Source organism: Microcebus murinus, chromosome 5, assembly GCF_040939455.1.
Source record: "Microcebus murinus isolate Inina chromosome 5, M.murinus_Inina_mat1.0, whole genome shotgun sequence".
In the NCBI taxonomy this organism is placed as follows: domain Eukaryota; kingdom Metazoa; phylum Chordata; class Mammalia; order Primates; family Cheirogaleidae; genus Microcebus; species Microcebus murinus.
The window spans coordinates 102,375,874-102,391,617 of NC_134108.1; the positions used below are offsets into that span (position 1 = coordinate 102,375,874).

The following is a 15,744-nucleotide window of genomic DNA, read 5'->3' on the forward strand; positions in this document are numbered from 1 at the left end:
CCCCTAGACTTACATCACTGTGAGGGGCCCACATGCTTGGAGCGGTGGGTGTGCAAAGAGAGCCTGGCAGAGTCAGATACCTGCCAGGCCACAGGCAGCTGCACGTGCCTTTTCTTCCCTCGTTTGTGACATTGGAGGACTATTTACAGCCTTCTTGATGACATAGTAAATGTGAAAACACTTTGTAAACCGTAATATAAGCTGAAATGAGACTGATAGAACACTGAATTCCCTTCCTCTGGCCCCCAGCCCTTTCTGGGCCTGCAGGAGCCAACACCCTTTACCCCTCCTCTGGGAAGGACGGAGAGAGCAGAATACAGTAGTTGGTTAAGTAAGAGGTAGAATGAGGGCCTCCCGGGCCGCCCTTCCATCCCAGCACGCCCAGGGCGCCTGCTTCCAGCTGCTCCAGTGACTGACCGTTCTGTCAACCTTAAGGAGGGCAGGGACCTTCTGCTTAGTTCTCATGTGGCTGTTGATCTGGAGTGGCTAGAGGGGACCTAGAAGCAGAAGGGATGATTACTCACAGAAAATGTTTTTCTTGTTCTTTTTCATACAATGCCCACAAGGTAGGAGAAAATGAGTGAATAGGAAGCTTGAATGCACTGCTTTTTCCAAACCCATGGTCAGAGACAAAAGAAAAAACCACATGAGAAATAAAAGGGAATCCCCTTCCATTTTCCCTCCTTTCGTTCTATTTTCTGATGAGGCCGGAGCGGGGGCGTCCCCTGTGCGGTGTGCTCTCCACGCTCCGTGGGCCAGATCAGGCGTCTTGTGCCGCTGTGCGTTCTAAAGCCTGAAAAGCAGACTGTGGTTGGTCTGCAGTCTGTCCCCAAGGGGGTTTCCACAGTAGTGCTACAGCTCGAAATCCCTCCTCACGGCTGCGAGGGACAGAGGTGTGGTCATTTTCAAGATCTGATGGTCTTGAACAAGGGGGATCTCTACATACAGGGATCTCTCCTCCGCCTCAGCGTACGTTTGTCTCAGTGACGAGGGCACCCAAAGTGGAGCAGGGGGACTGACTTCCTGGACCTCAAAACTCCAAACGCCCAGACACCACCAGCCTTTTGGAGATTGTGCCCAGCGGGCCCTGTTGGCAGTTCCTCACGCAGAAAGAAAGCGACACAGCCCCGCATCCAGCCCCCCTCTCCTCCACCGCTCTGTGAGTTCTGTGTGTCGCTAACAGTGCTCTTTGGGGATTTCCCGCTCTCGCTTTTATTACCCTAACACTAGACAAGTGAAGAAGAAGAAGAGTTAGAGGAGGAAGAGGAGGACCTGGAAGAAGATAGGAAATCCACAAAAGAAGAGGAGAGTGAAGTGCCGAAGTCCCCGGAGGCGCCGCCAGTCCCTGTCCCGGCCCCCACAGAGGGGCCGCCCCTGCCGGCCCTCGGCCAGCCCTCGGGCTCCTTCGTCTGTGAAATGCCCAACTGTGGGGCTGTAAGTGTCTCTGTGTCGTCTGGGGGATCTGGGGCAAGTGCGGGCCGTACGGCTGTGCCTGGCTTTAAGACAGGATGCATTTTTGAAAGCTCGTGCTGTCGGCAGTGCAGGTGTGACCGAGCGCCCTCAGGTTGCCATTGCCGCCTTATCCATCTGGCCAACAGGTATTTTCAGAGGGCGTGTTCTGTGTCAAGTACAGAGCTGCGTATCGCAGGACACAGAGAAGGTCCCTGCCCGCGGGAAGTGTGTCATTCTGAGCTCTGCGGCGAGTGTTGGCCTCCGGTCTATACTGGGACCTCTGCACTGGCCTGGGCCGTGTGTCAGTCACACAGGCTTGTGCCTGTCAGTGTGCACTTAAAAATGCACCAGGGAGGCTGCAGACAAAAATCATCCTTTTATGACATAATTGCTTCCCCCTACCGCCTGCAGTTTTGCCTGTCTGGAAGCTTTTGCATTTCATAATTTCATGAAGTGTTACTAATTCAGATGTCACTAATTCAAAATTTGAAAAAGTTGTTACAAAGATTTAGCTAAAGTTTCTCTGTACTCAGTGGGAGAAGAAAGATTTACTAAGTAAATTAATCATGTAAACAGGCTAAAAGAGTCTCATTAATTACTTAGCCTGGTACTTTTCAAGGACTTTGGAAGCTGAAATAAAACAAGTTCACCATTTGGTCATTCTTAGCACTAGAGGAAGGCCTTACAGAATCTGTACTGTCCTAGTCTAAAGCCCCATGTGTATTTTCAAGGGTATCTTTAAAGGTTGTTTACTTTGGACTCATAATCTCCCACTGGTCCCCGACCAGTCTGAATTGGGGAACTTCTCCCAAATCAGGTTTCTTAAAGCCAGGCACATCTATATAGGCAAGTCCTAGAGGTATGACCCCCAAAATGAGAGTGTTGCTCCTTTCACAAGAAGTCCCATTTTCCTCAGTTTAGCGTCTTGTCTTCACTTGCACCTGCTGTAGGACAGTACTGTTTTCCAGAGTGTGTTGAAGGCTGCTTATCGAGCCTGTCACATGGATGGAGAAAGCAACAGTCCTTGAAATATTTAGATCCTAAAACAGAAATTCACTTGATTCACATTTTAAAAATGTGGGAAAAAAATATATGTATAAAATATCCCTTTTGCATTAGCTTTGGAGAGAACAGAAGAAATTGCAAGCTTGTTTCCGTCTTTGGTGTTTAATGACCTGGCCTCTTCACTCCATCATTGCCATTTTGTATAGAGCGCTTCAGTGCAGGGATGATTAAGATGTGACTTTAAATGACAGTATTTCTTCGTGGATTTGTTCAGAAATTGAATGCTTCCTCAACTTGTAGTTTTGGTATACAGTAAATTGTTTACCAAGTGGGAAGTCATTTTTTTTTTACTTTTCCCAATCAGAAATGCTCAGCAAGATAGATATTTTTTTAATGACTTTTTAAAAATCACAGGGGAAAAGGCATGATGGTTTCATTCCTTGCCTAACGGTGGAGGCTTTGGTTTCTAAATCGGCGATAGATTATTTTCTCTGTAAGACAATAAACAGAGCCCACAACTTAACACAGAGCAACCACTGCAGCTGGACAGCTCAGCGGGTACTCCCTCTGATGAGTTTCACAAGCTGGAAATTGGGGCTCTTGGGATTCAGGGGTATGGATTACATCCCTCTATAGCAGTGGTTCTGAACTGGGGGTGATGTGTTCCCCCAAGAATATTTGGCAATGTCTGGAGACATTTTCATCGCTACTGGGAAGTGCTACTGCCATCTGGTAGGTAGAGGCCAGAGATCCTGCTAAACACAGGATAACACAGGCACCCACAACAAAGAACTAGTCAGCCCAAAATGGAAGTAATGCTGAGGTTGAGAAGCCCTGCTTTATGGCAAGCTTCGAAATACCTCTAGGTCCTTTCTCTTTTATCACTCTGTATTAAAATTTGGGGGTTTTATTGCTTCAATAACGGACTACTGATTGAGGTTATGTATAATGTATAGAATATGCCAGTACCGAGTCAATGTCTTTCAAACTGTTTTGGGGGTCCTACGGCTTCCTGGGGGTTGATAGAACTGAGCAAACAGACTCGGTTCTGGGCTGCTGTCTTTGCAACCAGAGCACCTCTGCTTTTAGGTTGAGCTTGAGCTTTTGAGTAAGACCTGATTTGTTAAAAAAGAAAGGAGGAAGGGAGGGGGGAAGAGAGGGAAGAAGGAAGAAAAATAGGAGGGAGGGAGGGAGGGAAGTAATTTTTGGCTTAAAAAAAAAGTTTGAAAGTTGGTCCAACCCCCTCATTTTACAGATGAAAAAAAATAATAATAATACTGAAGTGTACAGAAGGGACTGGCCTAAGGGCTTTCCCGTTAGTTCCGACAGAGTGGATCTAGACTCCTGTCTCTTAACTTCTAGTTGGCAGCTTTGTCCTCTGTACTGTGCCACACCACCTCTTGCCTTCTGGTTATGACCGTGGTGAGGTTTTCATTGGCACAGCAATTGTGGTTGCAGTGTTTGATCCTTACTTTCGTGGGGTGCGACCAACGTTTACTTGTACAGAACCCTGTGCCCGTTTGTTAGACACTGTTTCAAGTACCACATGTTTACCATTGAGTAACTAATAACCCTAATTTCCTTTTCAGGACTGTAGATGTCATGTCACTCCCTTTCTTCCCCAGGTGTTCAGCTCCCGACAGGCACTGAACGGCCACGCCCGCATCCACGGGGGCACCAACCAGGTGACCAAAGCCCGAGGTGCCATCCCCTCTGGGAAGCAGAAGCCCAGCGGGGCCCAGAGCGGGTACTGCTCGGTGAAGAGCTCGCCCTCTCACAGCACCACCAGCGGCGAGACCGACCCCACCACCATCTTCCCCTGCAAGGAGTGCGGCAAGTAGGTGCAATGGGACCAGGGACTAAGTTTGTGATGGATGATTGCTCTGTGAGGACCAGGCCCAGGCGGTCTGAGGTTTCTTCAGCCAGAAAAAGAACCTAGAGTCTTAGACTCTCAAAACTCTTATTTTACCGGGCGCGGTGGCTCACACCTATAATCTTAGCACTTTGGGAAGCCAAGGCAGGCGGATCACTCAAGGTCAGGAGTTCAAAACCAGCCTGAGCAAGAGCGAGACCCTGTCTCTACTAAAAATAGAAAGAAATTAATTGGCCAACTAAAAATATATAGAAAAAATTAGCTGGGCATGGTGGCACATGCCTGTAGACCCAGCTACTTGGGAGGCTGAGACAGAAGAATCGCTTGAGCCCAGGAGTTTGAGGTTGCTGTGAGCTAGGCTGATGCCACAGCACTCTAGCCCAGGCAACACAGTGAGACTCTGTCTCAAAAAAAAAATGAAAAAAAAATTTAAAAAAATAAAACTCTTATTCGTCTTTGGGAACTATACAGTGGACCTTGTCTCTGGCTCAGAATGTGGCCATTCTGACATCTTAGAGCCTGCTAAGGATGGACATCTTTAGAGAGTGAACTTCTAGTGACAGAATTTCACTTGTTTCCAGAAGTGGTAGGTGGGACTCTAACTCCCACTTCTTCCCTTCACACTTAAACCATATTCATTAGTGTCACTCTCTTTGCATCCCTGTGGAATGATTTGAGAATGGCTGTAGAACACCTAATCAGGAACTCTCTATAGCAGAGAGATGGCTCATACATGGTCCCATACCACTACTGCTCACTTCTCTGCACAGGGCAGACATCACTAATCAATCACCACACTCGGCTATCACATTAAGACAGGGCCGCAAATCCTTTTCATTGTAACACTTGAAGCTGGCACAACCGATTGATCAGAGTTGACATAGAAGATAAAACCTATTTGTCACCCTGCCTCTTTAGGTATAATTTAAAACAACTAAAAGGGAAAGGTGACAGGAGGTAGCAGTGATAACAGCTAACATTTACTGAGCACTTATTATGTTATATACTTTATGTGCATGAACTCACTTAGTCCTTACACAGAAACTGTGTCATGCAAATACTGTTTTCATTCTTGTTTCACAAATAAGTGTTTAAAGTTAGGTAAAATTACTTGCCTGGGATCGTACCCCCAGTAGAGAGCAGAACTGAGATTTGAACCTGGCTTTGTCCAGATGCAGAGCCTGGACTCCTGAGCACGGCTTAATGCATTATTTAGTTTAGGGAGAAAATACCATTGATGGTGAGATGCTGATTCCCTCTGACAGCATCTAGTAGAGAATTCCAGTTTGCTTCTCAATGAGTCTGCCTGACTCAAAGAGTATCACATTGTCATTCTCTTCCCATAATTCCCAATGCCCTAGAACAGGGGTTCTCAAACTTTTTAAACAGGGGGTTTAAACAACTTTTAAATGGTCTGTCCCTCAGACCATTGGAGGGCCATTGGAGAGTACGGTGCACATTCCACACATGCGCACTGTGGGCCTGGGATGAGCTGCTAAGCAGGACAAGCAAAAACACCCCGTGGGCCGGATAAATGTCCTCGGCGGGCCGCATGTGGCCCATGAGCCGTAGTTTAAGGACACCTGCCCTAGAACATGGAGAGAAGTGTTATCTGCACAGATGCCAACCAGGTAACTGCTGAACTCTACCATGAAAACATTCATAGTTGTAAACTAGGCCAAGTGGGACCTCTGCTATCCTATCCTAATGGAATAGAGCAGGTACCTTAGAGTTAATAGTAACTGCCGTTTATTAGGGACTCACATGTGCCTGGCACTCTTTTAAAGGATGTTTTACATGTTGTCTTAGTCAACATGTATAACAATACCACAGACTGGATAATTTAAAAAAGAAAAGAAATTCATTTCTTATAGCTCTGGAGACTGGGAAATTCAGGGTCAAGGGACCTGCATCTGACAGGGGCCTTGCTGTGTCATGCCATGGTGGAAGGGCAGAGAGAGTAAGAGATTGAAGTCTCAGCCTCTAGCCCTTTTATAATTGGTATTGATCCATTCATGGGGTGGAGCCCTCTTGACCTAAACACCTCCCGTTGCACCCCACCTCCCAATATGGTTGCATTGGAGATTAAGTTTCCATTTCCAATATATGGTTTGGGGGGGAACACATTCAACCCATGGCACAAGTTTTGAGTAATTAATTCTTTTAAATAGCCGTATGAGACAGGTACTTTTAGTAGCTTCTTTTTACAGGGGAAACTGAGGCACAGCAAGTGGCCAAGTAGGGATTCAGACAGTACAGGCTGACCTGGCCCTGTGCTCTTAGTCTCTGTGCTGTGCCGCCTCTCTGCCTATAAGTCCCCCTAACCCAGCTCGGTGGCACCCACCTAAGTGAATTGGAACTAGCGATCTCTTCCCTTCTGTGAAGAGCAAGGTTGGGAGAGATGGGTCTAGGTGCTGGTCTCCTCCACGCTCTGCTGACCTTGAGAGCCCAGACGTGCTGTCATCTTTACATCACCACCCACTGAACACTAAGTGAACCATGAAGACATGGGCCCCGCATTGAACAGGAGTTTTATTTACTTTGAAATAATAACAGACCCTCCCTGAGCTGACTACGCAGTTATCCCCCACTGTTTGTCCTGGAGTGGAAGTGTGGGAGCATCGGGGTCTTGCCCGTCCCCCCTGAGAGCAGCCAGCACCTTCCACTAATTGGACACAAACAGGCTGCGACTACGTATTCCACCAGGTGGAGACAAAGGATGGTTTAACGAAGCAGGAATCAGTATTTCATGCTTTCTGGCTGTCTTTCAGTGGCATCTCTTATTAGTAAATGTTGCTGTTATTGTTTGTCTTGTTTTTAATGTTGCTTGGAAACTTTTCTGCAGTTAAGATTTCATTGAAAATAGAAATGTTTCCTGTGGTTTTTCAGACTGGGAGCAATATTAGGCAAATATTCACAGAATGCTTCTTTTAGCTGCTGAAATTATGTTCATCACATTTAAGCTTTCAGTATGTCCAAATGGAATTGTGACTTTTCAACCCTGTTCAACTCCGGCCTTGGAGATTGGGGTTGTTTTGTTTTATTTTTTTTTTTCCCCCTCTAATCAGCTCAGGAATGAATATAGAGTATTTCTGCCAGACCCTCTTTATAAATGGACAGTCTCACACCAGGGGAACCTTTTTCTGAGAAAGGTCCAGGTGGTAAGTGTTTTAGGCCTTATGGGCCATACTGTCTCTGCCACAACTGCTCAGTTTTGCCACGATAGTACAAAAGCAGCACAAGTAGTACAATACGTAAATAGACATGGCTGTGTGCCGGTAAAATGCTATTTACAAAAACAGGTTCGATGTGGCCCACTGACCATAGTTTGTAGACCCCAGATCTAGAGGACTAACCCCAGAAATACTGCATCCTTTTGTCCCAGCGTTTCTCAGCCTCAGCACTATTGACATTTGGGGTCTGATGATTCCTTGTTTGGGGAAGAGGGGCTGTCCTCTGCTTTGTAGCATGTTCAGCAGCATCCCTGGGCTCTATCCAGTAGACACCAGAAGTATCACTGCCCCCACCACAGTTGTGACAACCAAAACTGTCTCCAGACATTGCCAAATGTTTCCTGGGAGGCCAGGTCTCCCCCGGCTGAGAACTTATTTTATTCTAAAGCCAACAGTAGGAAATTACGATGATACACTAGCCAATAAGAAGGGGTCTTACATGAAAAGAGTGGTAGATGAAGCTCAGAAGTCAAGTACAACAAAGACAGAGAGGGGCCATTGGCCACACAGTTACTGGTGCCCTTGAGAAGGGGACCTGGGCACAAGTGGCGGGTACAGTGGTCCGATGGGAGAAGGTGGAGGAGACCCACCGAGTGTGTGTGGGCAGTTCCCTTCCAGAATTTTGGCTGTGTTAGAACATGTGGAGAAAGGCAAATAAATAAATAAGTGAGTAAGAATTTGGCTGTGGAAGAACAGGGCCAGAAGCCAGAGTGGGGGGAAAATGGGTGGTTTTATGATGTGACCTGTTAGAGCTCGTTAGCGTGACGCGGGATTCCCCGGTGCAGCGGGCTTGGCTAGTGACAGGTAGAAAGGGCACGTGCTCCAACCCCCAATGGACAGCAGGGCCTCTGGGAATTCCTCCTGCACCGTCACAGGAAGGAAGCCTGCCGCCCCATCAGTGTGTTCCTGTCCCCATGCCCTTTCCTTGTAATGCTTGGAGAGAGGTGGCAGGTCATAGGAGGAGAAGGTCCTAGGGGCCAGGGACTCTGTCAAGCCACACACCTCCATTCCCTGCAGGATACCCAGGTTTACAAGAATTCAGATCTCCTTCTAAATTTCACATTCTTTATTTTTAGGGTCTTCTTCAAGATCAAAAGCCGAAACGCACACATGAAAACTCACAGGCAGCAGGAGGAACAGCAGAGGCAAAAGGCTCAGAAAGCAGCTTTTGCGGCTGAGATGGCAGCCACGATCGAGAGGACTACGGGGCCGGTGGGGGCGCCGGGGCTGCTGCCCCTGGACCAGCTGGGTCTGATCAAACCCATCAAGGATGTGGACATCCTCGATGACGATGTTGTCCAGCAGTTAGGAGGCGTCATGGAAGAGGCCGAGGTCGTGGACACTGATCTTCTCTTGGATGATCAAGACCCAGTTTTGCTTCAGGGTGACGCGGAACTATAAAGCCCTGCTTGTCGCTTAGAGACAGTGAAAACCCACGGCCTCTGTCTTCATCAATCAGGAAACCTGGACTGCCTGCTTGTTTTGTAACCCTTTTAAACTACCTGTTTAAAAAGTGGTCGTTTTATTCAGGTTTAGGAAAAAAAAAATATCCCTCTTCTGTTCCTTTTATTTAAAGAAAAATTGTTTTTGTGGGGGTTGGGGGGGGAATAAATAATTGGCACAATGATCTTTAAGAGGTGTTTCATCTGGGCTACATTCTCACAAAATCATCCCCGGCAGGGAAGGACCGGACATTCATGTTCCATTGCTTTCAGAAGTCAACCGTCGTGGTTGCCTTTTATCCCAAAGCTCACTGTGAGTGTGTGTGTGACGCAGGCTGCCCTCTCGTGCTGGGGCCCTGGGCCATCTTTTCCCACCAAGAGTTATTTTTATTCTGTCCTGACCTCATTCTGTAGTCTGCAGTGAGCTTGGCATGTTTGCCAGGAGACTCAGTGCTAAGGGGTAGCTTTCCAGGGGCTCAGCGAGCCTTGTGTTTCACATATGTCATGTGAGGGGTTGACCAAGTGTGAAAATAGGTTTCCCCTGCGTTGCCTGTCACCCTTTTGCAGGAATGGAGTGCTGTATAATTTTAGGCTTTCACTCCCAGCAGTGATTCACCAAGGACCTGGTTAATAGAGCAGTGGTCCTCTTGCATGCCCCCTGGGGACTGGTCAACTCCAAGTTGTGGGTGGCAGAGCTGTGTTTCAGCATGAACTGACTAGAGACCGATCTGGAGGCAAATACCCGGATTATTAAGTTGTCAGGAGGAATGCTTTCTGTTTAGGGTGGTTGAAGGGCTCTCGCTGAAGTACCTGGAATGCCAGGACATGTTCTTCTGCCCAGAAAAGTAGATCAGAAGAGCCTATTCTTTTTTGCAACACCATTAATGGTTAGTGGAGTTCTGAAATTATACTTTGTGCCACTTGGAAGTACTGTGAAACCCCATTCGCTTGGATTTTGCTGTAATTCACATCTGCTGGACTGAAGTTTACCTTGACATTAGCCATGAGAGTTTTCTAACACATACAGTAGCAAATACAAGAGAAAAAGCATCGAAGACCAACGAAAACGGTGTCAGGTACACTTCAGCTACAATGTTTGCATTCAGACAACAAATGCATTCATTCCAAGTCACTTACCAAAGCACTTCTAGACTTCTCCAAACTACATGACTTTGCCCTGCCTCCTCCTGTCCCTGCCAGCAGGGTTGCTGTTTATACTTGAAGGTAATAAACCTGTAATGCTTCAAAAAAGTCGTTTAGCCCAGACTTTTGAGCTGAGTCAGACTGACCCATCCCACTGTTCCAGCAAAAGTCAGACTGGGACGCAGCCCCAGCAGGGAGGATCCTGCTCATGGCTCCCCCTTGAGTGTTAATGCTGTGTGACTTTAGAGCAGGTGTTTTCAGGCCTCAAATCACCCCACCCCTGGCCAGGTATGCTGGTTCCCAGCTCCGTGTAAGTGTGGCTAACCTGCTAGGCCACTCTGCTAGCACATTAATAGCTTGACATTAGAATATCAGTGGAAGCATGAGGGTTGGACCCAAGCATCTTTTAAGTTTGACTCTGCAGAAGCATTTAGCACACACCCATGGGGGCCAGCACGGCCCACAGCAGCCCCACACAGGCGGTGGTCTCTGAATCTCAGGAAAGCCATGGACGGAAGAAAAATACAGAGATTCTTTTCATTTCCATCATTCTGTTTTCAGAGAAGAGGTCTTAAGAGTTTTCCTTCATCTTTTGTTTAGAGAATAAAAGTTTCACTTGCTGCCATTTCGGAAAGGTTATTCCATTCTGTGTTTTATCTAAGCAGTTTTGAGTTAAGAACTGCCTGGGCAGTGTGCATCAACTTAGTGGCAGAATGATGACAGAACCATTGCACTGTCATGTCATTGGCTGATCACCTGTCCTGGACACTGCTTCCCTCCACTTAACCAGTGTTGGAGGGGGAGTCTAGAATGGTTCTGCTGTTTGGTTTGTGGAAGCTGATCTATCAAAGGAGCAAACATCCAGAAAACTGTTTATGAAGCAAATGCATTCTTGTGTTTGAAGACTTGCCCAGCTGTTCCGGTTTTAAACATTAAAAATAAACTGAGTTGCCATGGCAAAAATGTAATGCACAATTTACTTTTAATTTTCCATGCAGTATAGCTTAAGAATTTTTGACTTGAAATAACCAAAGAACTCCTCCTTAACGAGACAGTTCAAATTCCTGAATTAGTATTTCTTGACTATCAACTTAAAGAATTGACTTCCTAGTAAAATATTGCACTTATTTTTTTTTTCTCTGAAATGATTCTGCCTGCATGTATGTGTTGTGTTTTAGCTTCCCCCTACTCAACCCCCACCCCAAAGAACTTTTCTTCCTAATGGTTAATGTCTTCAACTTGGTTACTGTTTACTATCAGATGGTTTTTTTCATTAGTGAATTTAGACCTCTTTGAGAAAGCTTGTATATAAAAAGTTAACAGATATATTTTATGGAAAAACCCATCTTATTTTCAAATATATTTAACTGCTGTTATATTTTATTAGAGGAAGGTTGTAAATATTTTCTAGGAGTTCTATTGTAAAGAAAAGTATTTTTGAAAAAAATTAATGTAATAAAAAGGAAAACATTTTTAAATAGTGGTTGTGATTGCTTCCTGTCCTGGCTTTGTTATGTTCTATTCTCAGCAGATGACTTGCATGCCTTCCATATCAGGATGTAATTTATTCAGGTTTGCACTATTATAAGTTGACATCATAATATCTAGTGTGCTTAACTGTATTTTCCCGGAATGCAGGTCTCTTGGTCCATATCAAAGCACTATGTATAGCATATTCATAATTTTTCTTTTGTAATGTGTGTATTTTTAATAAGGATTTTATGTAACATTTTGGCAAAAAGAGGACAGTATTTTCTAGTGAATTTTATAATAACATTTTGCTAATGTTTCTTCCTAGGTCAGTTTTTGTTAAGGTGAACCAAAAGTCTTATTTTACCAGGGGTTTAAAAAAGTTTGAAGCTTGAAAGCAAAGTTATATTTAAACATCATATGTAACAAATAAATAAAGATGTTTTATAGACTTGTCCTAAAAAGGTGCATTCCTTAAAAAAAAAAAAAAAAGACTGGGGCATTGTAGGTTGTCTTCCCCCCTGAGTGATAAGCATTTTATTTTTAATTATCACAATACTTTTTCAGAAAGAGAAGCAGGAGAATTTTACTTCACAGGTTCCAATTATTAGCCTTCTCAGAAATTGACTACAGTTCCTATAAGTGGGCATTCATCAAATAGATGTAACCAAATAGCCACTGTCATATTTATTTGTGAAAACCTGATTCAATATTGCATCAGCTGCTCTTAAAATAAAATATTATCTTTTTGAGTTTTATTTGGCTTAAATATTCTTTCTTTCTAGCCACTGAAATGACTTCTCAATGCTGATTAATGTGAATTTACCTGTTACCTGGTTTCTGTAGACAACGGGCTTTAGAGGTCTGCTCAGGGAGGTCAGTATTACATACAAGTAAGTATCTTACAGTACACCCTCCACAAAATCTATGTCCACTGTGATTTATTGCATTTTAAATCCTCATTTCCAAATTTCAGTAAATAGGTTTACCTTTTAATGGTCAACAGAAAACTTTAGAAGGAATGTGAAATTCTAGAGTATAATGCAGATTTGCTTTAAGTGGGCAGTTGCCTATTCAAGATCTTGGCTCTTTTGGTTTTTTACTTTACTTTTTACTATCAATTTTAGGCGGTCCTTTATCAAAGAAAATAGTTATTCCTCTAGAAGCAGTGTGCATTTAGCCAGTGTTATAAATTGAAAGCCAGCTTCCAGGGCCCAGGGTGTCCAATTGGAAGACTTTTTTCCTAGTCCTCATGAGCCACCATGTACCAGGCACTGCTCCATAATGTGTTATACATGGGGGAGGGGAGTGTGTAAAGGTGGCTGTACATGATTCCTTCCTGCCAAGGAATGTAATACTTTGGAAGATGTATGTGGGCCTGGGAACAGATCCAGTTCCACCATTGGGAGGAGTAAAGGTCATGCTTTATTAATATTCTGAACCCCCTTACCATCACCCACATACATAGCAATTTATAGCAGGTGTTCAGCAACATATTAATTACCTGTCTAGTCTTCCAGGTATGCTTATCCATGCGTGTGTGTGTGTGTGTGTGTGTGTGTGTGTGTGTGTGTGTGTGTGTGTGTAAATAAAACCTCTTTGGAGTTTACCTAAAGTCAATTCTAAATTCCATTTACTCCTTGTCTACCATCATCAGCCACAGCCAGATAGCTGAGATGTGCTCTAGGAATGTGGATGAGTTTTAATGTGACATAGCAGAACATAATTAGGAAGACATTTTAAGAAAGTGAATACTTTATTCCTAAATGGACTGTAAGTGATCTTTGGATCACAGATATCCCTGTATAAAAGAGCCAAAGGGCTGATTATTTCCTTTGTGTAAAAGAGAGAATTTTGAAAACAAAACAAGTAGTGCAATCAAAGTATGATTGAATTTCAACATGTAAACATTGGGGACAAAAAAAAAACAAAAATATAATTGAACTTAGAAATATTTGATGTATCTATGTTTATTTTTCATAGATATATATAGCAAGGTTTACTCACATCAACTATGTAGAATCCTTGGCCTCCTGCTCATCTGCATGAGGTCAGATATTTGAAAGTTTACGCTATAGGAAAGAGACCCATAATGGATAGGCCAAGCTTCAGAATCCTGTCCCTGCCCACATACCTATGCCAAAAAGCCCTGTCCACAGCCCTGCTGTTGGCAAAACCTGGTTCTGCCCCTACAAGGACTCCCAGCTTGGACCAGATTGGCACCTGACTCACACCCATTATCAGGCCCATAGGCTGTTTGGTGACATATGACATGGCTTAGCCCAAGAAGTTGAAAGGGCCAAATCAAATTCCCACATTTGAGAGTATGAATGGAGAAACTTGGTGAGCCAAAAGCAGCAAGCAGTGGCCACATACCAAGGAGAGTCCTGAGGGAGTACAAACTATTTGTAAGCAGAAAAAGCCCATCATAAAAAAGACCATGTTTGGCCTCTGATGAGTGGATGGGGTATCCAATCCCTAGGAGTGCTTTGAGCACACTCTTCTAGTTCCAGAAGCAGTCCAGGCTGCATATATCTTTAAAAATAAACCCTTTTTTTTTCTTTTGGGGTGATAATAGAGTGGTGATTATTCCTTTCATCCAAAAGAGACTTACCTAGAAATGGACCTAGTCATAGAATCGGTACAAGGCACTGAACTAGATTCCGAAGAAGGTTATTGAGTCAGCTGTAACTAACTCACCATACAACCTTGAGTGAGTCATTTCATCTCTGAGCCTGTTTCCTCGGTTATAAAATTAGGATAAAATTCATGTCTTCTGGTGAGATTCAGGCTAGGTAACTTAGGTGAAAGTCATTTGCACGCTGTAGTGTCACCATCATTATGGCTGCGAACACTCACCCAACTGAGGCTACTCAAAGGGGACAGGCAGGCTCAGGAGCCCTCACAGGAGTGCCATTTGGACAGACAGATGCAAACTTCAGAAGCAGCAACAGAGCTGGGGGTGGAGATGCTATTGGGAAACCCCACTGGCTGCGAGAGACCACCTTAAATCTCGCAATTCAGAAAGAAAGCCTAATTCTAAAAAGGGAACTGGGCAGTCTGCCAGGGTAGGACAAAGCCAAGTCCTGCAGAAGTGCACACAGGGGAAGTGTGGTGTTTCCATACTCTGGTGTAGGACCACACCAGACAGCTCAGCTGCACTTCACATGGACTGAATTCTAGTGAACAGGGGCCAGCCTGAGGGGCAGGAAAACTGGTTTCTTCTCCCAGATCTTTCATCAATTTGTGTGATGTTAGGAAAATCATCCTCCCCCTTCCGTGGGTCTCTTGCCTGCAAAATAGTGTAAGTAATATCTACTTGCGGGGAGAAAACCAACATTATATTTGCACAATACTTTATTTAGATGCTACAAAATGTTCTCATAAACTCAGTCTTTTTGTTTTTAATCTTCTTAATAACCTCATGAAGCAGGTGAGGTAGAAACAACTTTATATCACAGACAGTGGATGACATTTATTGTGTATTATTATGTGGCTGGCATTGTACTAAACTTCATACATCAGTACCTCATTTAATCCTCATGCAACTATTTGAGGTGGGAACTATTATTACCACCTCTATTTGACATATGAAAAAACTGAGACCCGGGTGTGGAAGTAACTTGCCCAAAGTCACTCAGCTAATTGGTAAACCTGAGATTAGAAACCGATCTCCTGATTTTAAGTCCAGAATTGTCCTTTGTGTTAAATTGTATATGTGAAAGCACTTTGGGAAAACAAAGCATAGAAATTTGCACAAATGAAAAAAAAATTTATTTTAGAAAATCCCAGTTATCAGCCTTTTTTCTGGGAACTAAATTATGGTGGACATTAATAACTAAACAAAATATTTTTGGCTTGTTGTGGGTGAAGGCAGCCATTATAAATTCTCAAATACTAGAGTAACATAAAGAAATAAATGATTTAGGAAGAACAGTAGGATAGTGATACACAAGACGGATGGAACACAAAAATTCCATTTAGTGTGGGGAAGGAAGGTAGGATTAGGGAACATAACTAGAAGACTATTGCAATAAGGTAACAGGGTGAGAAATGGACTCAATAGTAGTGGTAGGCTTTTTTTCTTTTAATAAATATTTTTGTTAAAATTTAAAAAAATATATAA

General features: G+C 44.1%; 1 protein-coding gene across 10 annotated transcripts in view; it reads left to right on the top strand.

Moving 5' to 3' along the window:
- Positions 1–9,190, top strand: part of TRERF1 (transcriptional regulating factor 1) — a 200,386-nt gene extending 191,196 nt beyond the window's left edge. For 7 of the 10 annotated variants that reach the window (XM_076003343.1, XM_076003344.1, XM_012773210.2 and 4 more), the window contains 3 exons: positions 1,231–1,434; positions 4,047–4,294; positions 8,640–9,190. In XM_076003343.1, the coding sequence (XP_075859458.1) occupies positions 1,231–1,434; positions 4,047–4,294; positions 8,640–8,964 (777 nt within the window). In that variant the 3' untranslated portion in view covers positions 8,965–9,190. The remainder of the gene's footprint in view (positions 1–1,230; positions 1,435–4,046; positions 4,295–8,639) is intronic. The other 3 variants (XM_012773212.2, XM_076003347.1, XM_076003349.1) reach the window with 1 other exon arrangement.
- The last annotated feature ends 6,554 nt before the right edge of the window (positions 9,191–15,744 follow it).